The 25683-nt window shown below is 40.9% G+C and overlaps 2 protein-coding genes across 3 annotated transcripts in view; one reads left to right on the top strand and one right to left on the bottom strand.

Annotated features, from left to right (window-relative positions):
• Positions 1 to 602: 602 nt before the first annotated feature.
• Positions 603 to 14535, top strand: LOC311034345 (uncharacterized protein). Its single transcript, XM_084042225.1, has 11 exons — positions 603 to 837; positions 3785 to 3915; positions 4253 to 4397; positions 5560 to 5656; positions 6253 to 6449; positions 7414 to 7432; positions 8039 to 8150; positions 8312 to 8438; positions 9264 to 9363; positions 9464 to 9539; positions 12521 to 14535. The coding sequence occupies exons 1-11, from the start codon at positions 744 to 746 to the stop codon at positions 12623 to 12625; spliced, it is 1203 nt and encodes a 400-aa protein (XP_083898351.1). The 5' UTR covers positions 603 to 743; the 3' UTR covers positions 12626 to 14535.
• A 4505-nt stretch (positions 14536 to 19040) lies between these two features.
• Positions 19041 to 25683, bottom strand: part of kirrel1a (kirre like nephrin family adhesion molecule 1a) — a 52415-nt gene continuing 45772 nt past the window's right edge. For both annotated transcript variants that reach the window (XM_084042777.1, XM_084042778.1), the window contains exon 15: positions 19041 to 22308. In XM_084042777.1, the coding sequence (XP_083898903.1) occupies positions 21604 to 22308 (705 nt within the window). In that variant the 3' untranslated portion in view covers positions 19041 to 21603. The remainder of the gene's footprint in view (positions 22309 to 25683) is intronic.

Genomic DNA, 25683 nt, shown 5'->3' with positions numbered 1-25683 from the left:
AGAGGGGGTCTCCCCGAACGCGTGAGTATGTCACAAGTGTTGGCACACATGTCCGTCTCCGGTCCAGTGTCCAATTTGTATAGGCTATGTACTGTAAACGGCACTTTTCTGACCTCTGACCTCACTGGACGGTCCGCCACACTTTTTTTTTACACCTGTGCCGCTTAGCGGAGAGTTTGGCGTTGTAGAGGGGGTCTCCCCGAACGCGTCAGTATGTCACAAGTGTTGGCACACGTGTCCGTCTCCGGTCCAGTGTCCAATTTCTATAGGCTATGCACTCCATTGAACAACATTTATCCATTTAGATACATTTTTTATCTTTTAAAAAACGTTTTTGTTACACAGAAACATAATATGTGTTGTATAGCTTCGTTTAAATGCTTAATTTATAGTTTTAATGTGCAAATGAACCGTTTTTCAATGGTTTTCAATGGTTTCTTTTTACTCTAGAGGGTACTCTTATTCTGAAGGGATCGTCAACCGGAAGTCTTATTTCTGCTCCGTTATTTCTGCTGACGGAACACAGCTGGCATGGCCACCTTAAGGAGAGGAATGAATAGAACAGTTAAATGGCACGACAACGACAACAGAAGAGGGAAATAGATAGATTAAAACTCCTCCCAACGACTGGGCTTGCCAACGTTTGCCTTCTTCTTCCTACTGAGTCATGATGTGGGATAATGTTGCTTTAGTTTCTTTTTTGCAAAAGTAGGGAGATATATATTTACACCAATGCCTTCCTAATGGAGAACTCCATTTGGACAGACAGTACATTTAAAAGTGTGGAATTGTTCATCCAGTTTTGCCTTGTTGTTTCCTTGGTGGAATCACACACGGGTAAGGAAATAATATGTGTTTTTGTTTGTGTGTTTGTTTGTTTGATCTTGTTCATTCGCTGTCTCGTCGTGTTTGACTTTCGGTTGAGCCCCTTTTATTGGAACCTCTCCCTCCGCTGTCTAGCTCCGAGATGAGGTCCCGCTGCGTAGGGTGCCGGCAGAGTGCGATACCGGCAAACGGGGACCAATATTGTTGGCATTCTTACCCCTTTTCGCACATCGTATCCATAAAGTAAAGTTATTAACCCCTGCTCTCAGATGTTTGACATTTTAGCGGTCAAGAAAATCTAAGCGACGGGTTGAAACAAGCGTTTAAATCGTGTTTTAGTCAGACTGTGGCCAGTCAACTCCGTCCGCACATGCGCTGTACTTCTCCCGTTAAGGTTGCTTTTGGAAACATTATGGCCACAGGCTGACTAAATAAGCCATTTAAACGGTTGTTTCAACCCGTCACTTACATGTTCTTGACCGCTAAAATGTCAAACATCTGAGAGCAGGGGGGGACGAGTTTTACTTTTAGGATACGATGTGCGGAAAAGGGTAAGAATCAACAATTGTGGCCACCGTTCGCCGGTGTCACACTCTGCCGGTGTTTCAATTTGTAACGAGACCGGATCATGTCGAGACCGCGTCTACTGTTGTCCTAGTAACAGCAGATGTTGTCCCACGGTGAAAGAACGCGTAGCTGTCCTCGTCAATGCCGTTTTTTTTCCATATCATATCACAATGCCAAAACATACCGATCTGATTCTTGTTTGGATGAAGAAACGTCAGGCAGACGAACACTCACGTTGCGTTGTGGACGGCTCTCTGTTGGGTATGGAGAGGTGGCTAACTCTGCCGGCTGCCTACGCAGCGGGACCTCATCTCGGAGCTAGAGAGGTTCGAAACGGGGCTATGGGTTTACTCCTGCATGCAGCTGTTTACTTAATTAAAAGTATCAATACTGCAATGCAGAAATAAATACTCGGTTACAAGTGAAAGTCTGTTATTCAAAATGTACTTGAGTAAAAGTACAAACGTATTGGCATCTAAATATACTTAGAGTACCAAAAGTAAAAGTACTCATTATGCAGAAGGTCCCATTTCACAAGTTTTCAAAATGTATACAAATCTCTGAAATATATAGACCATAAGTGGTTAATGTATGTTTAGTCATACAAATCTAAATCTAAAAAATAACTAGTAACTAAAGTTTTCAAATTGTAGTGGAGTAAAAATATTTTCCCGAGAGATGTAATGGAGTAGAAGTAAAAGTATTGTTAATTGGAAATACTCCTCTAAAGTAAAGATACCTCAAAATTCTACTTAAGCACAGTACTTGAGTAAATCTTACTTTACACCACTACTGTCTAAGAGGAAAGTCTGTCTGTCTGTCTGTCTGTCTGTCTGTCTGTCTGTCTATCTATGTATCTATCTATCTATGTATCTATATGTACAGTATGTGCTACTGTATGTATGGGTATATATCTGTATTTGTTTATTTATACGCACTTTATATCGATACATACGTGTGTGTGTGTGTGTGTGTGTGTGTGTGTGTGTGTGTGTGTCCTTTGTACATCCTGTACTTCTTATTATGTGGACATAAATAAATATTTAAAATGTGACAGAATAGTTGATCTCATAACTAAGGACATATCTAAACATTTTACACCGTCAGTGAGAATGTACAAACATTCCTGTGTCAAACCTTCCATGTTTCAACTCTGTACTGAAAATCCTGAAATCTTTGCACATCTCTCTGCTAATACACCAGATGTTGTTGTCAATGAAGGCTCCAGATCAGTTTCCATTCTTGAAGTGGCCTGCACCTTTGACTCTAGCTTTAGAGGAAGCTTTTATGACCAAACCATCACAGAGCTAGGCTATGGGTGCAATCTACTTGTGTTTATCTAGGACATGTACATAGGTTGGTTAAGAGGCTTCCAACAACTTGGGATACCAAAAAAAGCAGCTAAACGGCTTGCAAAATTCTGTGGAATTTCTTCTACTATCGGTAGCCGCCAAATATGGCGAAGACGCTGTGATTTGTACCCCTGAAGGGTGTGGGGGTAATTGTCCATGATTTGCTGACTGTACATTTTGTACAGCACCTTGTAATATTTGTGTCCTTGTATTGTACCTCTTATGTGGACATAAACTGTGTGTGCGTGCGTGCGCACGTGTTATTTCCAATTCCTGCACTTGAAATCAACTGTAGGCTAACCTTATGTAATATGGAACATTCACTTGACACCAATGGAATGTTCATTGTGTGAAGAATAAACTCTGTTCTCAGGAAGGAAGTTGTGCCCCAGAAACCTTAATGGTGTCATTACATGTCAGGGTTAATCATGTAGTTAATTAACAACACAAACATGTTACTTTAAGGTACTGTTACACATATTAGCCTAGTGGGGTTTCTGAAAAAAAGGCCCTTCAAGAGAGGCATTTGGGGAATTAGCAAAAGACAATTTATGTTAAAATGTATATTATTATTATCTCAATAGAACACAGACACAGCTTCTGCCTTGTAAAAAATATTATCTTGTAGAATGTAGATCATTTTCAGTTCTTCCTGTTATTCCTGGCACAGCACAGGATTTTTGCGCTGTACTGTGCCAAACTATATACTTGGCCACTTTATGATTGTTTTCATTATTATTATTTTACAATTCCTGATTACATCTACAGTGTGTCTTCCTTGTAATAGTTATTCATCAACTTAACTGATCACAAGACAAATGCTTACATTTAAACTTGATGAGTTTGCCAAGATGACTTCAGAACAATAGTTGAACTGGAGCTTATAGTGAACAGACTGGACTCAGTCTGTTTTAAACATCTGTGCTTACTTGTTTTTTGTTTCACATGTTTATGTTTTTTCCATTGTGAGAATCAGACAGGTTACCTGTGGCTGAAAAGTGTGTGATTGCAAGTCTCTCTCTCTCATTACCCCACTTTAGACCCGCGACCACGAAATGTGTCCATTGCCTTTGTGAATGACTTCTGTCTAAAGGCATCATGGGACCCACCAGAGGCCATCGATGGTTGCAAAGACCAGCAGTATGAATACTGTACCATACCAGGCCCTGAGGTTATTTATGTTTCTACACTTTACAACTTGCTTATGTTTTACTTGTTTCCATTTAGTACCTTACTTCTTGTGTGTGTGTGTGTGTGTGTGTGTGTGTGTGTGTGTGTGTGTGTGTGTGTGTGTGTGTGTGTGTGTGTGTGTGTGTGTGTGCCACATCAACATTTATCTTTACATACATGTAGGCTCTGATCATGTGATGAATTCTCTCTTGAATAACTTGGGGCTATATTATTTTGAGGAGTCTATGTATTTCAAGTGGCACTAAGATAGAACAAAAGGTGCTATTAGGATTTATAATACTAACAATGAAAGTATATTATTTTGTCTTTGTTCTCAGTACAACAAAATCAAAGTTGCTGAGACATCTTCTAATCCTATTTACCCGATGATAAAGGGAGGAACATTGCAATTCTCTCTTCAGACCATATGTAACGGAACACCTCAGGGTGAAACTGTGGTTGTTAACATCACCACCAACCCAGGTAAATAATCTTACCAGACATAACACTCTAAAGTCAGGGTCCCCACGGTCATGAAATTCCTGGAAATATTTTGAAATTAAAAAAATAATAATCCAGTACTGGAAAAGTTTTGGAATTGATCAAACTTCATCAAAGGTCCTGGAATTTATCAAGGGTCCTGGAAAAATATTTGGCTATGCATTGTTTTTGGCTATTGATTTGTTTTAATACAAAACCTTTTCATAAACATGTATAACATTACACGAAATATGTAACATAAGTAGTTTTTCGCCGAACAGGCTGTGTAACACCCCATCCGCACTGCCAGTGATGCGACGTGACGCGACGCGAGCGGGCGATGAAATCTCATTAAAATACATGTTTTTGAATGAGACCGTCCTGACCTACCGCAAGTGACAACGAACCGTGCAACGACGTCGTCCACCCCTCCTATTTTTGCTCGCAGGCTCTATTTCAGCGAGGTTTCGCGGCTGTGCCCACCCCCAAACACTTTTTATTGTTTTTTGTTTATTTATTTTGCTACACTGCCTATCTTTGGGCATTGTACATAGGAGTAAGAGACACATTATTGCGCTGAATGATTGTTATATAGGCCTGGAAATTGGGCTAAATATTCTGGAAAAGTTTTGGAAAAGTTTTGGAAATTCATTGCTAAAAATGTGTGGGGAACCTGTAAAGTTATGTGATTCTTCTCCATAACTTTTGAAATGTCCGGGATTGATTCCTTTTTCTTTTTTTAATTGAAAAGTTTCTGATTAATTGATTGATTGAATACTTTATTAACACGTTTGAGAACATTACAGCAGTACAGTTACAAATAAAAAGCTATTGGCCTGGACCGCTGGCCTAGCTGTCCAGGCACCTAGACTCCAAAGTAGCCTGACAGCACGTCGCGGGTTCGAGTCCCAATCCCGACGGCCTTTGCTGCATGTCACTCCCCATCTCTCTCCACATTTCCTGTCAGACTACTATCCTATCAATAAAAGGCATAAAAAACAATCCAAAAAAATCTAAAAATAAAAAGCTATTCTAAAAGGATAACAAAAAAATCCCAGAGGGGTCTTGTTTCCATTGTGGTCCAATGTACTCGTTGCTCTGTAACCTTTAGGACAATACAGTACAAATTATGTGATTCAGTACTGTGTGTGTGTGCTCTTTTCAGAGCTCGTGCACGATTTCCAGTGCGCTCTCCACTCCACAGACGCTAACTGTTCCTGGACACCATCCAGTCATGTTCCTGATCTCCGGTTGTTTTACTGGTAATAAACCGCTGAGCTTTTCCTGTTTATCCTTCTCAGAGAGACTGAGCCGGGGGAGTTTAGGACACAATTGTTGCATTGAATACATTTCCTAAATACTGTAAATGCCTTAGTTTAAAGGTAAAGTAAGTGATAACCTTTGGTTGCAACAATACGTTTTTTTTTAGCCACCACTTCCAATTTCACTTGTTTAGCTTGTAAGAGTTCTCTCTCCTGATTGAATAAAGTTAGTATCCCGACATGAAAATACATTTTCTGTTTTCTAAAGGGCTATAGAGACAGGGAGAACCCTATTACTGAACAACCACTCTATAGCAATGAAGAATATACAGCTATATAACACTTAATTTAACGAAAGAAATTAACTTACTGCACCTTTCAAGTCAACGTCAAATTCCTCTATACTCTGAGATTGCAGTCAATTGCAGTTTGTTTGCAGTGACAGCAAATACGCAGACACTGTGTTTTGTTTCAGTGCAGCAGTGGCTAGAGTTGTCACTTATGTAACTAATGGTGCACAGGATTGGAAAAAAGTTTTGTTCAAGTTGTTGTTGTTAGAGTTTTTGTTAAATGAATGTCTCCCTTGCTTTTCTCAGGATAGAATCCACGGGCCCCGCCTGTGGCCCATTGAGTTTAAAGGAGTGCGTGATCTTCCCTCACCCAGACAATGTTAAGAGAGTTTGTCACATTTCAGAAGACGGTCTCATCGACGAAGAAGTTTACTTCCTCTTCAATGGAACACTGGACAATATGTTTGTGAGGAACACCTTCCACTGGGTGATGAATGAAAAAGGTATGCGCGTATGAACATTGGTTTATAGTTGGGTACTGTAGGTGAGTATTGTACAGTAAGTACAATACTCAGTAATAATCAGTAAATACAGCCGTATTGCAGTATACTGCAATTAGGTTGGCCGGTAGGTTGTAAAGTAGTCAGGTACTGGGTTAGTTTATTTATTGACTATATACAGTAACAGTACAGTGTTAACTTGTGTTCGTGTGGTGTGGTACATAGTATGTTGCAATGTGTCATGCTTCCTCTTTTTTGAAGAATGTCCTGTTCTTCTCTGCCCACAGAAGTACTGTTTCCTGTTTCATTAACCTTGGGGCGTCTGTATTGGTGTGTGTGCGCGTGTGCGTGCGTGCGTGCGTGCGTGTGTGAGGAGTTACAAAATAGTGATAACTCTTGTAACTGAACCTGTTAAAATAGTGAAAATACTGTAGCTTATCTATATTACAAGCTTGAATCACGCCCCTGCCCTGACTACCCCATATTGGCATTTATTTTATATTATAAAAACTCAACTAAACCTAATTTAAAGAAGCAAATCCATTTTAAAATTAATTAAAACTAAATTGAAATTGAGGAAATGAAGTCCAAACGAAATAAAAACGAATTAAAAATGAAAAAACTATAATAACCTTGGTCTTTATGTGTATGTGCTCAGGTGCAAAATATACAATACCTCTTTTTCTTGTGCTAAATATTTATATGTTTAACTTTACATTTATTTTACCTCTTTATTTGTGAATTTTATTTGAACTATTTTCTTTTTCTTATGCAGGTGTGTACCTTTTTTCAAGGCATTGTTTAAGCGGACTTATTTTTCATGGAATATTGTGCTGCATTGGCTAGTAGCTATAACTGTTAATTGGTGCAACTCTGAGAAGACTAGATCACTATCTGGTAGCACATGAAGTCAAAATAAACAAGAAATAATTATATTGTTGTACTATTTGTCTCTCTCACCGTACAGTTAGACCCCCTGCTCTTAAAGGAGAAATCCGGTCATTTTAAGTGTTATGTTTGATGTGTGTCAAATCACTTACCAACGTATAAATGAAAATCGCGTAAATCCACAGAGCCCCCTATCGACCCCCACCGTTGTCATTGTAGGAGGATATAGAATAGCCCAAATTCGCCTATTTTAACCAATGCAAAGTCTGTTTTTTTGCTTCTAGTACTCATTGTTGAGTCCCATGATAATGTAACAGGCGCTAAAACTCCCGACAAGCTAACGGCTAATAACAAACGAGCTAACGCTGGGGCTGCTTATCTCTCTGAATGGCAGCCCCAGGTTGCCAGGTCGGGAGAGAAACCAGCAACCAGCATTAGCTCGTTCTGTTATTAGCCGTTAGCTTGTCGGGAGTTTTAGCGCCTGTTACATTATCATGGGACTCAACAATGAGTACTAGAAGCAAAAAAACAGACTTTGCATTGGTTAAAATAGGCGAATTTGGGCTATTCTATATCCTCCTACAATGACAACGGTGGGGGTCGATAGGGGGCTCTGTGGATTTACGCGATTTTCATTTATACGTTGGTAAGTGATTTGACACACATCAAACATAACACTTAAAATGACCGGATTTCTCCTTTAAGTGGACACTTGTTAGAGATGGAGACTACCTCAGAATCAGCTGGACTCCACCTGACATACTCACCGAGTATTGGGAATATCTTATCAACTACACTGAGTGCAATATAACAAAGGTGACACCAACCCTGCCATTACCTGACATGACGCAAGGACATTTGCATGCCTTTTGATTCTTTTAACATAATCATTTTGCTCATGAATTTCACTGTGTGCTTGCTGATGAAGATGTGTGTTATATGTGTATTGTTATATGTGTATTGTTATGTCCTCACAGAACAAAAGTATAAAAGCCGGAGTAACGTCATGGGCCATGCCCTATACACCTCGCTGTCAGTACAGAATTAAGCTGAAAGCCACCGAATCAAATGGAGAGACACCATGGAGTGACGAGAAAGTCTATGGTAGAGCATGTATTCTCTCTCCTCCTTCTCGCTTGTCTTTTTTAATTATTCATTTATTTATTTACTTATTTGACAATTTGAACCACTTAAAATAATTGTTGCTCTGCAAGCTCACAACATGTCGCATCACAATGCATGTACTGTATGATGGCGACATAACGGCGGGTTTAAATGTCCTTACTTGAAGATGTTAAAGGACCATCCTGGGGGTCTGGCATATTTGTCCCATGATGACTAAAGACTCACGTTACACTTGACATGCTGGTCAATGCCCAAAGCATTTACTTTCAAGGAAGCCATTGGATTCCGTTCATTTCAGTACTATCTGACAGTTAAAAGCCACCCTATTCTATAAAATGTAATTGACAGTGTGAGTTAGGGCTGGTAACTTTCCTCAGAAATGATATTCGAATATTGGTCTTACAAATTGGGAGATATTCGAATATATTCGAATATTATTATTCAAAAACATTTTTAATGATCTATTTGACAGGGACAATACAAAAAACAATGTATCAAGTGCTCGGATCCAATAAAACATATATTTTGTTTGTTTTTGTAACTTTATACATTTGTTTTTTGTATTGTCCCTGTCAAATAAACATAATTTCTTTTTTTTTTTAATTCTAATATTAATTTTCATATTCGAATATACATATTTTCCCCATATTCGAGGACCATTCTAAATTCGAATATTAATTTAGCAGCCCTAGTGTGAGTACTGTTTAGCAACTACATAACTACACTTCATGTTTTACTTGACAGAAAAATGATTTGATTGAAGCTTGCCCCATATTGCTTGATGGACTGTCTTTCTCTGTGCAGGTGCCAACGTGTCTCCTCATGCGGAAATGATTGAAGGTGCCCTAATCGCCCTACTGTCTGTTACCACCATTTTATTCCTGGCATGTTGTGCAGTCAGCAAGTATGCAACCATCTTTTAATAATGAGTCTCTTCCAGCTTGTTTCACATGAATTTTGAAATGTCACTTGTTATCTAATGGTGACTCATGGTTTCTGTCCAGGTACAAGGAACAGATCTTTCCCAGAATACCCCAGCCTAAAGACTTCCTTAAAGATATGCTTGAGAACAACAACAAGGTATGCTCTGTGCGGGTCCTGCATCCAATACACTGAACGTCCTGGTTCCTTGGTGGTGGAAAGTAAATAAGTACATGTACTCAAGTACTGTACTTAAGTACAATGTTGAGGATTTCCAATTTTCAGTACTTTTACTTCTACTCCTTTATATCTCACGGACAAATATTGTACTTTTACTCCACTACAATTATTTGAAAACTTTAGATACTAGTTACTTTGCAGATTTTGATTATTATTACAAAACATACATTAACCACTTCAGCCCTATACATGTTGGCCATTTGAAAATAGCCGATCTAGCGATGTGACGCATTGTGAGCTTGTAGATCTGTTATTTTTGGGGCATTCTGCATAATGAGTACTTTCTACTTTTGGTACTTGAAGTACATTTTGATACAAATACCTTTGTACTTTTACTCAAGCAGATTTAGAATTCCGGACTTTTGCTTTTGCTTGCTCTTTCTACATCACAGTATTGATACTTTTACTTAAGTAAAAAAGTGAGTACTTTTTCTATCACTGTGTAATATCATGTATTAATCATGTGTTATGAACTAGATCATAGCTATCGTTGCTACTCTCAGTGTAAGAGACGGTGCTCTCCTTTTATATCTCGTCCTCTGGCAAGGTCACTCATGTCCCAACCACTGTTCACGTTAAACGGCAAGACCACTTTGGTAGAGGTTTGGGTTGTGTAGTCACCTTGCCATGATGTAACTCCAAAGGTGGACAATAAATAATAAATAATTGCTCCATTGATTAGAACAGCTCTCAAGTCACTCGTTTAGCACATAAACGAACACAAACAAAGTTGATTCGGGCAATATAGAACATCACCAAACCCAGTAATGTTTTTTTTTATTTATAAAAATGTCAACTTCCTGTTGATTGTGACGTTTTTATTAGGAAGAAAATGGCAAGGTAACTACACAACCCAAACCTCTACCAAAGTGGTCTTGCCCTTTAGGGCTGTGGTGCTTTTTTGCTATTTTTTATGATACTGTACATAATGTTAAAAATCGCACCCTGTGTGAAGGAAGCGGTGCCTTTGATGAGTGGCCTCCTGGTGGCTCTATAATAGGGCGGGCGGGGCTTCAGCAATTAATGCTCGTCCCTATTGGTGGTGTAAGTCCACATACCAAAGTTGGACTTGGTGGCATGCTGCAAACTGGAGTTATAGCTGTTTAAAGCCAGTGGCCTCCTGGTGGCGCTATAATAGGGTGGGGCGGGGCTTCAGCAGTCAATGCTCGTGCCTATTGGTGGTGTAAGTCCACATACCAAATTTGGACTTGCTGGCATGCTGCGATCTGGAGTTATAGCTGTTTAAAGCCCGTGCTCAAACGGACATAATGGACAAACGGACAAACGGACATACGGACGGACATAGTCAAGTGTAGAGCGGCTGGCACCGCTAAAAATTGCTTTAGATAGCTGTAGGTAGCTCCGTAATGTTACGTAGTGAGCATTAGATTGGCAGCTGACACTATGGTTAGCTGTGTGCTGTGGTGTTTGACGCCCTGCAACTGACACTATGGTTAGCTGTGTGCTGTGGTGTCTGACGCCCTGCAAGTTAGGACTTGGGAGTTGCATACACTTTTCACTCAGAAACAGAAGTTAATGGTACCGTGCTAGGGCAGGGCCGAAAAACCTGTCTATAATGAAGTAGCAGCTCCTGTACCTGATGGCCCATAGTGGGTAATATAATTTAAAACTGAATTTAGCTGCTTTCTTTACTTAGACTCTGTCCTCTATCGCACCTTTTTTTTTATAAAAGATGTTTGGGGCCTTTTTATTGAGAGGATATTAGTTTGACAGGAAATGGGGAGAGAGATGGGGAGTGACGCGTGATTTGGGAACGTAGGCCTACGGGACCGGTTGGCAAACCCCGCCCCCGCCTGTCTCCACTGGCTGAATCACGAATGCTTGAAAGTATAGGTACAAAGGTACATGTATGTTATGCCACGCAGTTAGTGACAGGACACTGTTACTAAAAAAAGACAGCTTTTGTGCATTTGTGCAGTAGGAGAGGCTTTCTCACATGCCCTATTTTCCTGTACAGTTTGTGGTATGTACCGTTAAAATTTTTGGCGGAATAGTCGAGAACAGTTAGTACTTGATACTCACGTGAGATATATGACAGTACAGACTACTGGGACTAGGCATTTGGTGATGAGAATTATCAATATAGCATCCATCATCCAGCCATCTGCAGGCTAGCAGACGGCTGTTACTTAATCTATTGAAATAAAGAAAACGAACGGATGGTTTCCTGCTGAGGAAACGGCAATGAAAGCGACCAATTCCAGAATAATCATTATCTCAATATATTCTATATATCATGTATATTCTATATCATTATCACAGGGATGCGGGGGTTAACAGAGCTGCTCTTGCAGTCTAAAATCTCCTAATTCCACTCGGGGGGGGGGGGGGTTTGCCAACCGGGTCCCGTACGTTCCCAAATCACGCGGGAGTGACACGCAGCAAAGGCCGTCGGGCCCGGGACTCGAACCCGCGGCGCGCTGTCAGGCTACTTTGGCTACTTAGGCTATCTCTATCGCACCTTAATGTCACCTATCATGTACATACCTGCTGCTATGTGGACCTGCTGAAGTGTTACCACCTTTATGTTTAGCCTTATGCACCGTATGTCTAACCTCATGTACATACTGTACCTACTGGTTTATACTATGTGTATATATGTGGTTATCTTAGATGTTGGTGTCTGACGCCCTGCAAGTTAAGACCTGGGAGTTGCATACCCTTCTCACTCAGAAACAGAAGTAATGGTACCGCCCTAGGGCAGGGCTGAAAAACCTGTCTATAATGTGCATAGATTTTGGCCTCTATTTGACATGTTTGTCTTCTTTTCTTTCTCTTTCTGACAACAACGAAAACGATGGAGCTGCTTGCACAAAAACTAATTTCACCCAGCCTGTGATGTGACAATAAAGTTGATTCTGATTCTATATTTCTTTCAGTGTCCTGTCGAGAAGCTTTACGTCCCTGTAGAGGAAACAGAAGACACTAGGATTTGTCTGATGTTGGAACCTCAGGTCACCAAGCTAGATGCTGAAATACCCTGAAGCCCTGAGTGCGGACTCACAAACCGTGTGAAGGTTCACTGCGTGAACCACCTCATTTATACTAGATTCAAACAACTTTCTGAAGTGGAGATGTTCTCGAATGGCTCGCTGCTCATGAATCAAGCATTAATTTCTTTAATAATGGTGGATTACACCATTGTTACTTAGTACCTGAAGGACATTTCCGTGAGTACAGTTTTGTCTTGTGACTGTTTCTCATGCATTGTCCTCAGTTCTCAGCAGTAGCTTGGTATATTGATCTGAAATTGATTGAAGCTGATTTTGAACCTATTCATTAGGATCTGTAGTTCCCAAGTATCAAGTCTGAACATAGTTTGAGTGCACACATCCCTGGGCTTGTACTACTTACAAGAGATTACCATATTACATCAAAATAGTTAATGAAATATTGTTCATAATAGTACATCAATAGATGGGTGTAGTGTGTCTGAATGTATGCACAGAATTGATGATGTGTACACACATATGTTGTGGAGCCAGTATGTACTGTACTGTAGTGCTGCTATGCTTAATTTAGATTTGTTGCGCGCTGGTCACGCCACGTGTGCTTGTATATCTGCTATTTTCAGCGGCACAACAAAGTATAACATTTAATGCAAACCTTTATTTCACTTTAAATCACAGAGGTTAGGTTACCCTAATGTCCAGCAACGTCGAAACAATCATTTATTTTTACACTTTTAATGATAGTATAACAATAATACTTTAACACTGTGTTAAGTGGTGTGATGTCAGTGTTAAGTGGTTAAGTGGTCAGATGTCAGTGTTAAGAAGGGGTTGGGAATGGCTGATTTAGGGACATTAGCTGCCTGATACTATTATGCTGCACCTTGTATGGGATCTGTGTCTTTGTCTTCACGTCTATACACATTACAGTAATTTGCCAGTAGCACTGATGATAGTCCAGGACTGAAATGTTTACTGCTTTTTAAATTCACCTGAACACTGTTTGACTCTGATGTCTTTATATTAAAGACATGTAGGTTGTTTTTTTAGGCTATCTATCTTTGGGTTATCTAATGCCGACCTATCTTAAACCAGAGATTAGATTATTATTTTTGTTTTAAACATTTTCTCTAAGATTTTAAGGTTGATGAGATTTTTGCCAGATGTAAAATTCTATCTTGTTATTTTTTTATTATTTATATTTCGACTTTAAAACTATGTAAACCTTTAGTTCAAGTGGGTTTTAGGTTTAGGAGTCCCCCAGAGGTCTATACTTGGTCTGCTCCTTTTTCCCTTCTACACCAAAACTCTTTCGTCAAAAGTAGCCAATTTACAAGCTCATACTCATACAGTACATATACCTCACTGTGAGCTTGTGGATCTGCCATTTTTGGTGAATGTTTGCGATGGTTCAATGCCCTTTTATGCCTTATGTGATTTGAAACCCTGTCCCTGACTACTTTTAAATCGAGGCTAAAAATGTTTGTTCGCCACTGAGGCAAACAAACATGTCAAGGCCAGGGACACACATTTGTCCTTGTCATCGCCCTTGTGGGAGACAAATATGTTTGGGCCGTATGTTTAACCCATTAAGACCTGGAACGCATCTGTGTCACTTTTTGATTTGAGTTAAAAAGCATTATTTTACATGGCTATTCAAAAATAGCAGATACACAAGCTCTTTTCGCGGCACAGAGTTCCACGCTACGAGCTTGTAGATCTATTTTTTTTTTATCGTGAAAATGTGTGTAAATCTTTGAATATATATATATATTTTTGCTTCTGGGGGTCCCTGGAACAAGATATTTTGAGATGGGGTCCGCGGCCAAATACATATAATTTTGGGGGTGATCATTTATTCCTTCAATTTTTTATTTCTCTGTAAATATTTTTATAAACACGAACACAATTGAGTTGTATTTGTGTATGAAATTTTCTCTACAAATAAACATTAATGACAGTAAGTGGGATGATGCTTCATATTTGTAGAAGTTAAAGCGTGGGGGGATGTCACATGGATCCACTCAGACCCCTCAGCAGTGGTGTAAAGTAACTAAGTACATTTACTCAAGTACTGTACTTAAGTACAATGTTGAGGTACCTTTACTTTAGTGGAGTATTTCCATTTTTCAATACTTTTACTTCTACTCCACTACATCTCAGAGGCAAATATTCCACTTTTACTCCACTACAATTATTAGAAAACTTTAGTTACTAGTCACTTTGTAAAACATACATTAACCACTTAAGCCCTACTTTGGCTATTTATTATATATAATATATCTCTATATCGCAGTATTGATACTTTTACTTAAGTAAAACATTTGAGTACTTTTTCCACCACTCAGAACTGTGACTGGACAGGGACAACAACAAAGATGTGTTTCGGTGACATCACTTGTCAAATATTAAACTCCCAGATGCTTGTGGATGGGTGGAGAGCAGTAGATCTGGAACACAGAATTCAGGTAAACACAAAACAAGAGACCACACCTTCAGTATATTCTTGGCAGAGAGTCATTTATATTGTGGCAATTAGGTTAATGATGACACATCAGGTTTTAGACAGTTAATTAGGCTACTTCACAGGATTTCACTTAGTTTTCCTAAGAGGCAATGGTTAAGCTTCTTTAAATGCCAATTTGATTACTTTCAGTTATTTACTGTCTCCCATTGAGGAATTTAAGAACATCACGTTTGTCTTTGTAGTCTTTGATCTAATGTGGTGACATCAGTGTGTTGAATGGCAGATTGGCAGTGTATACGTACTGAAGGTCTGCACCGCCTTCTGCTGGCCAAACTAGCTAATTACATCCAGCAATTGTCTGAGGTGGAGTGGAGTTTCTAAATAATAATTCATATTCCTAACAGTCAGTTCAGTGTTTGTTTGTGAACATGTTTTAGTCTACTTATGACCGACATGGCTTTGAGCTTGTCATGCATAAAAACTGGTCAAACATTGGCCACATTTTCAAATATTATAAAAAAGATGCAAACATTGTGAAAATAGCCTATATAGATCTACTATTTTCACAATATTTATCTGTGGAACCGGGTAAAAAAAATGTAATGTCTCAACAAAAAAATGCAGATGGGTTCCCAGATTTAACTATAACGCCTCAACTCCTACATTCTAAGTTGCTTGTCAGGGTGGGGGGTCCCCAGTTCTATGATCATTTTGGCGAGTCCCTAGTTCAAATATGATCATTTTGGGGAGTCCACAGTTCAAATATGATAATTTTGGCGAGTCCCTAGTTCAAATATGATCATTTTGGGGGGTCCACAGTTCAAATATGATCATTTTGGGGGGTCACAGCCTGAAAAGGTTGAGAACCACTGACGTAGGCTAGTGCAGTACCCAGTATTGTTCACATTGCCCATACTACCTCCGAGGAGCACTTTTTCTAGTTATTTTAATTTTCACTTGTCTATAATGCATTGCGACTTACAATAAGCAAGGTAATCATATACATAGAATAGAACAGTATTGAATAGACTTGGACCATGCTGCATTGACTCCTGTATACAGCAGTATACAGTGGCTGACTTGCCAGTCTCCAGGATTTCTCCAGGATATAAGACACACTGGTTTTAATCAATGCAGAAATACCAGTGGTGCAAAGTACAGTAAGTCCAAGTAGCCTACTGTTGCAATACTTAAGTACGTTTTTGGGAGGATCTATACTTTACTTGAGTTTATATATTCATCACAATTTTCACTTTCATTTCAATACATTTAAAGTAAGAACATTATTATTTTACTCCACTATATTAATTATCATTGGACACCTCGTTACTCAAATACAATCTGAATATAATTGCCTCTCATCATCATGATATTGGATTATCCAGACTGTTCATATTCATGTGAAAACAACTCGCACTCTCATTGAGTTGCTTGCTGTCCATTGTGTGCTAAGTGCTATAGGACACAACAATTATGGTGACTTATTATTTATTAGTGCCCGTTTCAAGAATTTTGATGATAGGGTAAATTATGTGTCAATCCTTTATATTTGGGCTTTGATTTTGACATTGGGAAAATAAGAAGTAGGTATTCCAGTGTGTGTTCTGTGCATGAGTCACTAGCATAGAAGTGTCTTTGTAAGAAGAGTAGTGGTGGAGGCAGGCTGAAACGGTGAAAGTGTGTTCGTATGAAAGAAAGGCTTTGTTTGTTGTTGTTTGAGTAACTGGCTGATAAGGGCTGGTGTGATTGTTCTTATGGACCATTTGTTGAAAGGTAGCTCATTCGACCAGGACACTATTGAGTGACTGAATGAAACATACTGTATACATACTGTACTACTAAAAGCTACAAATGTTTGGAGATGGAGAATTATTTCTTTGTTTGGTGTGATGGACAAACTCCACTAAAACCTTTAAGCATGACCTTGTAAAAGCTAAAGGTCTTTGGAAATGGAGAATTCTTTATTTGGTGTGATGGACAAAGTCCACTCAAAACTCATAGCTACAAATGGAAGGAGATGGATAATTCTCCCTTTGAGGTCATGCATGAAATGCATTCAAAACATTTCTGTTCTCTCTTTTACGTTCATGTGCCACTGGAAATGTAGTGATGTAAGCCGCCTGCAGCTATACGGTGAAAAAATATACAGCTTCATCATTCTGAAAGTAGTGAATATAGCTAGCCACAAGCTACTTGGAAATGGAGTTAATCTAGAAGCCAATTAGCCCAACACTAATATATAAGATCGTTCACCTGAAAGAATGGTACTGGGACAAATTATCCAGTCTTTTCATTGTTTTGTATACATTTTTTACATTTTACAAGTTTACTTATGTCACTTTCAAATAACTTATCTTTAGTTTAACTCAACTGCGGCTTTCAACTTTATATACCACTGAGAAATGCTGTCATTGTAAAATGAGTGGCACATTGGCATGGGCACTATGGCACATTAAGAGGCCAGTAGTATACACTTAGGGCGAGGCCTATGTGTTTTTGGTAATATCATTGGCCGCTCATTTTGTATTTCCGTGGCAAAAATAAAATTTGATGAAAATCCATCTCAACCCGACATGGTGATGATCTCTGGCAGTGTGTTATATACGTTAATATTTAACTTTAGAAAACTGGCTTGGCACGAATTTTTGTCCAAATGGAGATAATACTGATGTCATAGGTGTGTGACGTCATAGACGGGCCTAGCGCTTTACACCCACACAATAACTCGGGCAATAACTTAGTATTTACTCTAACTTGTAGTATTTACTTTGTTATAACCTGTTGCTTACTATTTTTATAACAGCATGGGTCCTATAAAGCGAGCCATCTACAAGAGGGTGTGTGTGTGTGTGTGTGTGTGTGTGTGTGTGTGTGTGTGTGTGTGTGTGTGTGTGTGTGTGTGTGTGTGTGTGTGTGTGTGTGTGTGTGTGTGTGTGTGTGTGTGTGTGTGTGTGTGTGTGTGTGTGTGTGTGTGTGTGTGTGTGTGTGTGTGTGTGTGTGTGTGTGTGTGTGTGTGTGTGTGCGTGCGCGCGCAACTAATCTCGCGAACCACTGGACATACAGTACCAGCACCAAATTGCTTGAGCACGCTGACTGGAGGCCAAGGAAATAACAACTTAAATTTTATACTTGCAGTGGAGATCAGATTGGGTGGAAAAGGTGTCCAGATATGGAGAATGGCTGACCTCATCGTACTGACATTATAGTGCTGACCTCATAGTACTGACATTATAGTGCTGACCTCATAGTACTGACGTCATAGATGACTGATGTCATCTAAATGGATGATATGCGGCTTATTCACCATTATCAGACCTTGTCAGGATCTCGGTCCTTGTACCATATTTTGTGTAGTTATGTTCCTAGTGTTTCCTGTCTGCCCTAGTGTTTTCTACCTGTCTTGTCTCACCTACCTGTGATTACTTGTTTCTCCACCTGTGTCCTGTTAGTCTCCCAGCCAATCCCTGTATTGATTGTCTTTGAGTTTCACCTGTGTCTAGTTAGTCTATGTCTATTTAAACCTTCCCTGTCTTTCATGTTCCCTTGTCAGGTTATAATCATTGTTGCAGCGTTCCTGCCTGTGCCTGTCCTGCTGTAACCCTTTTAGGTGTTAATAAATACTTTGCATTTGACCTGCCTTCCTGCATTGTTCTGCTTCTGGGTCCTCACCTGCCTCGCACCGTGACAGACCTGCTGTCTTGTCTTGTTTTATTTCATCTATGTATTTCCTTTTTTTTCATCCAAGTACCAGAATGTACCAAAATCACCAAATTCCCCCTTATGTGAACATACTGTACGGTCCTGACCAATAAACAGATTGGGATTATCTTGATGATCCTAGTACTCTATCCTGTATGATTAAACATCAATTTGCTCAGCAGGATTAATATCTCTTGTAAAAAAAAAGGTGTGCTTTGCTTTGATCATAAAAGTATGTTTCAGCCCTTCCCAAAAGACCACAAAGTGCACTCTTTATAAAAAACAGTGCTTTTTATTTATGTAATACTGTGGAAAAATAATTACATACCATTTTTAAAAAATATTGAAGATAATGAAATTAAAAAATGAGAATTTTCGATAACTTTCGTTGTACATCTTTTTGAACAGTTTTCTCTGCTACGAAGAACAGTACAATAAGATAAACATTGGATTTTTCTAAATTCAAAGACACGATAATACAGGTTACAGTCCTACCAGAGGTATAAAAGTATTGTAACAGGATTGTGAGAGAGAAATGATATGGACACACACTTAAAACACACTCGCGCATGGGAGACGCATTTACACACACATACTGTATACACAGACATGCATACAATAGTTGCGCGCGCACACACACGCAAGTAGGGCACTGTGTGTGTGCATATGTGTCGCATACACACAGGGTCATTCACACATCTATACAAACACACTGTACAAATCAATGTGCGCGCACAAACATTACACACACTCTCTCTTTCTCTCTCTCTCTCTCGCTCTCTCGCACTCAAACACCCACACAGTCATACACCACTATATGTCAATATTGTAGACTAACCTTCATTGAACCTCTGCGTACACACATTCTCTTCTGGCCGCTTGGCAGACTGACGAATGAATGGTGAAATGTATGACATGTTCCCCTATAAGGCCACTCAGTTCTAAATCCAACACTTCTCTTTTTTCTCGCACTCTCTCTCTCTTTCTCTCTCGCTGCCCCCAGGCTAATAGTTGTATGAGCTCCAAGAACACGGTCCAGGGGTTTGCTGAACCCTCAAGCCTGCTTTTGCCCCATTTTTTCTACTTCAAAAAAATCAGTTCTTTTTCAGGCGAGCGACACGATCATACAGACGAAGTATGAATTTAGGCTTGAAAAGTCTCTGGAATGACTCAATGTACCACCAAGCCTAGGTTAGTGTAGCGACAGCAGCCAATAGGAGCTCTGTGGTTTCTACTGCATATAAAACGGACTAAAAAGCCTGATTTACACTTGGTTACGTGCCGGCGTCTCGCACCGGAAAACTGCGGATCTACAAGCTCAGAATGCATCGGCTAGATCGGCCATTTTTGTGTGTGTGACACTGGCGCGCAATTACGTATAAATCAGGCATAAGATGAAGAATGACATGAACACTTGGCACAAGGTTTCCTTTTATACACCGATACGCCAGATTTACATCTGGAATTATTTTCCAGATTCCTGCCTGCCCATTGCAAGAGGAGATCCAGGTCCTGCTGAAAGCACGATTCTTCTTCTTTTTTTATTTCTCTCTCTCTTTCTCTCTCTCTCTCTCCCTCCTTCTCTCGCACTTTGCCTCAGTGAATATCACCCAGGCAAAGTTCTTTATACACTCTCAAAGTTTGAACATTTTGGTCCATACACACGCAATAATACACATTTTACAGAAATATGACAAAAATAATCCTGTAATGTTACAAAATAGAATACAAAGCTCTAGTCTGGTGTGCAAATAAAAAAAGAGACAATACACAGATATAGGATAAGAGACGTCTATAAAGCATGAATACTGTACGATGCAGTGCAAAAAGAAAAACATGAAGCTCCTCGCCTTTAACAGTCAAGATGGCACGTGTCGCTGTAGCGAAGGGCATTCGGTGATATATATGTGCTCTATGATCAATGAGTAAAACAACGAGCAAACAAATAAATGACAACGGGAAAAAAAATAAACGGGCGGCCAGCAAAGACCTTCCACTGTTTTGAGGTTTCTACCGATAAGCGCGTACCATGTCGGACAGTCAGGTATTTTTTTTGCCTCAAGACGCTCTTCTCTCGTCATTTACAATCTACATCCATAGCGCGTAGGCTATTCGATTCCGAGATCTGTGGTCTCTTGTTCTCCCTCTCCTTCTTTGCTCTCTTTTTCCGAGTCTTGATTGTGACTTTCGCCTGTCTGCTCTTTCAGAGCTCAGATATTACGTTAGGAACGCGCCGGGGAAAGTGAGGGAATTCCAGATTGTGAGGAATTTCCCTTTTTCCCCTGTCTCATTCACAGTCTTCCTTTTTTCTCGCTTTCTTGCTCGTACCCGCCCCGTCTTGTGGGCATGTTCTTCGGACTTTGTGTGCAAGTGTGTGTGTGTGTGTGTGTGTGTGTGTGTGTGTGTGTGTGTGTGTGTGTGTGTGTGTGTGTGCGGGTGTGCGGGTGTGTGCGTGTGTGTATTTTCGTTCGTGTTCGTGTACAGCATATGCAAGGGTATGCGAGCATTTGCATCTGTGTACATGTGAGGGTTAGGGTGTGCATGTGTCTAAGGTAGTGTGTGCGCGCATTTTCAATGCGCATGTCCTCGTTTTGTGTGTCCTCGCTAACGTGTACAAGCAAGTGTGTGTGTGTGCGTGTGTGTGTGTGTGTGTGTGTGTGTGTGTGTGTGTGTGTGTGTGTGTGTGTGTGTGTGTGTGTGTGTGTGTGTGTGTGTGTGTGTGTGTGTGTGTGTGTGTGTGTGTGTTCGTGTGTGTGTGTGTGTGTGTGTGAGAGAGTGTGACTTGGTGTTTTAATAAGTGTGACGCTATTTATAAGCCGCTTCTTCCGCCCACTTTTTTCTCGTCTCACACGTGAGTCTGCATCCTCTGTGTGTGCCGACTGTGAGAGTAGTCGGAGTGCTGTGAGGTGTAGGAGAAGCGAGTGGAGCTGCCGTACTTCCCCAGTCCAGTCTCTGAGCCCGAGGGGGCGGGGCCCTGGGGGGGTCCAGGGGGTCCCGGGGGGCACGGGGGGCCCGGCGGAGGGCCCACGCCCACCCCGGGGCCGACCCCGTACATCTCGTAGGACGGGCCGGCCTCCAAGGGGGCCAGGCTGGGCGGGGCGAAGCCCATGCGGTAGGTTTGGTAGTGCGAGGGGTAGCCGTAGTTGTCGTAGGCCAGCTGGGGGCCGGAGTCCAGCAGGCTGCAGTCCCCGGGGAAGTCGCCGGCCTGGGGGGGCCCCGGGTTGGACTGGGGCGGCTGCTGGCTCTGCTGCCCCCCCCTGGTGAAGGTGTTGAACTGGGCGTAGCTGATGTGGGAGAGTCTGGAAGGGGGGCGGGGGTCGTAGCAGGCCTGGGGCCGCCCGGGGGAGGTGAGGGGACCAGGGGAGGTGAGGGGGCCGGCCCCGCCGCTGGCCGTGGCGCCGGAGCCGCCGGCGCTGCTGCTGATGGACGCGGCGCCTCCCGGCGTGCCCCCCGGGGAGCGGTAGTCGGAGTAGTGCATGGTGGAGCGCGAGGCCGGTCGGCCCTCGTCGTGGGTCGAGGCTCGCACGTTGTAGTAGCCGTTGGTGGGGTCCTAGAGAGCGAGAGACGAGACAGAAGGAGAGAATGCGATGATGTCACAAGTTGTAATATTGTAATAATATACCATAAAACCAGCGTAAACTCGCCCTGGAAGCCCGGTGTTTCTCTGATGGCGGAGAAGCCAACAGAGAAAGAGAGAGCCATCATTTAGGCCACAATTGTCTCACACATGGACCAGATCTCCACTCACTCTGCTTCTTCCTGCTTTGGTCCTTCAGGCCAGTGTTGATTTCGTCGACTAAAACTATGACGAAAAATGTTTGTCGACTTTTTTTCACTGACAAAAACTAAATAAAAAATAAAAAAATAAACTAAATATATTGACAATTTTGTCAACACATAAAAACTAGACTAAAATGTTAGGGAGGGACGAGTGGAGAAGAGATCCAGTAGAACTAAAAGACAATTCATTTTATGTTTGTTTGCACTCGGGTGTTGCGCTCTGAAAATAGCAGATCTACAAGCTCACAACTCTTCGTGCCATTGTGAGCTTGTAGATCGGCTATTTTCAGCATGCAACCAAGTGTAAAATCAGCCATTACGACGGCATCAAGGCACCGCCAAAATACATTTTAATCGACTAAATCAACTGTAGATTTAGTCGACTAAAACTAGACAAAACCAAAAACATTTCAGATGACTAAAATATGACTAAAACAACATGGAATTTTATTCAAAAGACTATGACTAAAACTAAATAAAAATTTGCTGTCAAAATCAACACTGCTTCAGGCAAGGGGAGAGAAAAAAACGCTAGCCAAAGCCTGTTGTCAGGGTGATATAAACGCCTCCTGGGGGGAGGGGGGGGGGGGGGGGGGTATTTAGATGTCTGTCTTTTCTCAAAGCGATCCAAGCCCGGCACTCGTGCCAGAGGGGTGGCGCGTGTGCCCTTGCACAGCACTGATGTGGGCAAAAGTAAGACGTTCTGGCAACTTGAAGTGTTTCAACAGTTTCAAGACAACGGATGAATCCCCTATGCTGAACTAAAACACGGCCTGGCTATGCCGTTAAAATCGGTCTAAAGCAAATCAAAAGAACGTACAGTAGCTGAATCATTGCTTTGTCCTCTTCTTCCTCTTTGAAGTTCTCTAGGATGAATGAATCAGCTTGCCAGCTAATTATCATAGACTAGCTGAGTTGCTGTTTGAATAGTGGGGCACACATACAGTATTTAGCCCTAAAATCCACAAGTGAGTTCGTATTGCGGTTTGTTTTACCACTGGGTTCTCACTGTATGCCGAAAATAAGATCTGTGGTTAACATAAGCTTAAGAAAGCTTTACATTTTCTTTTATAGCATAGGCTAAATTACACCCGTTAATATGACAACTCCACCACTCATTTTGAAGATTTATTTCAACTTACACTTAAATTATACACCCGGTTGTTACAGCCAAGCATTTTGATTGGTCAAAATATGTTCCCCAGTTGTACTCAAACCACAATAAAGCACACCTAGCATAAATCTGTGTATGAAAATTTTGATTTTTTTTTTGTTACAATAAGACTAACACGGTAGTTTTGTGTTTATATGTGTGATATTTAGATTCAGATTGGGAAATCATGATCTCTAGAAAGCTTTAGCTAAATTTGGCTGGCTGAGTCAACAGGGACTAGATAGCCTCAGTCAGACCCCATGTTTGATGGTTTGTTTGTTTGTTTGTTTGTTTCCCACAATATGAATAGATTTTCTTTATATTTTCTTCATAGTTGAAGTTTTGGGGTAATTATTGTGTATATTCGCAAGTTGTTTGCTTTACCGCCATTATTCGCACTTCTGTGATGCAATAATAATGAGTAAAGCACATAATAAAAAGTGTGTTGATTTGTGGAGATTATCTTATTGAACAAAAGCCTTTGTTTGCAACAGAACCTATTTTCTAAATGTATCTAAAACCCGGATGGAGCCCCGAAGTGGTTGTAACGTTTGCCTACACTACAATATATAAATACATCATCCCTTTAGCATTATATTGGGTCTAGCTTATTTTACTTCCTAAGTGTTTCTCAAATGTGGGTACTAGTACCCCTTGGGGTGCTTAGTTTGGGGTACTCCTAGGGGTACTATTTATTTTTGTCTGATATTGGTTCTTCTGGACAAAGTTTTAAAAAATCACTTCAATGAGTAGTTCACCACACACATCTTATTTTCTATCAATTACACACCCCATGAAGCCCCGAATTCACAGAGATTTTTTTGTTTTTGTCACATTCTTAAGCCAATAATTTGATGACCGGAGACTCAATTGACCTGCATTTGAGTTTCACGGGCGCCCGCTGGCCTAGCGGTCCAGGCGCATGCCACATACGCTGGTAATCCAGCTTGACAGCGTGTCGCGAGTTCGACTTCCGATCCCGACGACCTTTGCTGGGTGTCACCCCACCATCTCTATCCCCATTTCCTGTCAGCCTACTTTCCAATCAATAAAGGCAGAAAAAGACCCAAAAAAAAAGAACAGTACTTCAGTAAATGTCCTTGCTACTTTACACAACTGATGTTTGGTAGAGGGCTGCGCTTTTTTTCAAAAAAATCTGAACGTCATGCTACGCATATAGCGCAACACGGTAGAGCACACCACTGCTTGCAATTGTTACATAATAAAGTCCAATAATGTTTACGTGAGCAACCATGTTTATGTCTGTGACTCAAATGTGAGAACATATTCTCACATATGAATCACTTGACAGTGTATAGTATAGTATACAAATATCCAGTCCAAGTTATTTTGCTCTCCGCAAAGGAGGGATTTTTTTTTTGTTGATTGTATGCACTCTTCTGTGTTAGTAGTGGTGGAAATCGGCGTCTTCCAAAAGTTCACAGAGTAAGTTTTGGGGAGGAGATATTCTCAAATTTTATTGTTTTCCCCCACAGTGCGTGTCCATTTTACGCACAGCTCTCCAGAACGTTTCTCCCATATGGCAGGAAAATGTTGCTCAAGTCCAGTTATCCGATCGCCGAGGCACTGCACCCCCCACCCCCCCCACCCCTACACACCTCTCATTCTCACGTTTTGGCATCGCGCCACCTCCCCGTTCTCCTTTCCAAGTTACATACACAAGTCACATCACAAGACACATCCAATATCACGTCACCTTGAGCGTTCTCTGGGAGTATCATAATCCTGTCTCAGTGGGGCTGTGTGTGTGGGGGGGGAGTTCAGCACAACCTCGTACCACGATCGAGGGCTTTGATGACTTCACTTCTCTTCGGGTCCAGAACTGTTGCACAAGCCCTTCTGTTTTCACAATACCACAGCTCTGCTCCCCCACCCCCACCCCACTTACTGGCCTTTCATTTCAAATGGGTGAATGTTCCATTTAATGCTCTGTTGGGGATGCAGCTTTTAACCCATTCAATACGGGAACAC

Source organism: Gymnoscopelus microlampas (assembly GCF_963454915.1).
Source record: "Gymnoscopelus microlampas genome assembly, chromosome: 19".
Classification (NCBI taxonomy): domain Eukaryota; kingdom Metazoa; phylum Chordata; class Actinopteri; order Myctophiformes; family Myctophidae; genus Gymnoscopelus; species Gymnoscopelus microlampas.
This window is presented reverse-complemented; position numbering and strand designations above follow the sequence as displayed.

Bases quoted from the DNA above. Each gene is read 5' to 3' on its own strand.
- LOC311034345 (XM_084042225.1), top strand. From the start codon at position 744: ATGGAGAACTCCATTTGGACAGACAGTACATTTAAAAGTGTGGAATTG. The intron at 4,398-5,559 runs GTAAATAATCTT...TGCTCTTTTCAG, and splicing joins TAACATCACCACCAACCCAG to AGCTCGTGCACGATTTCCAG. The intron at 5,657-6,252 runs GTAATAAACCGC...TGCTTTTCTCAG, and splicing joins GATCTCCGGTTGTTTTACTG to GATAGAATCCACGGGCCCCG.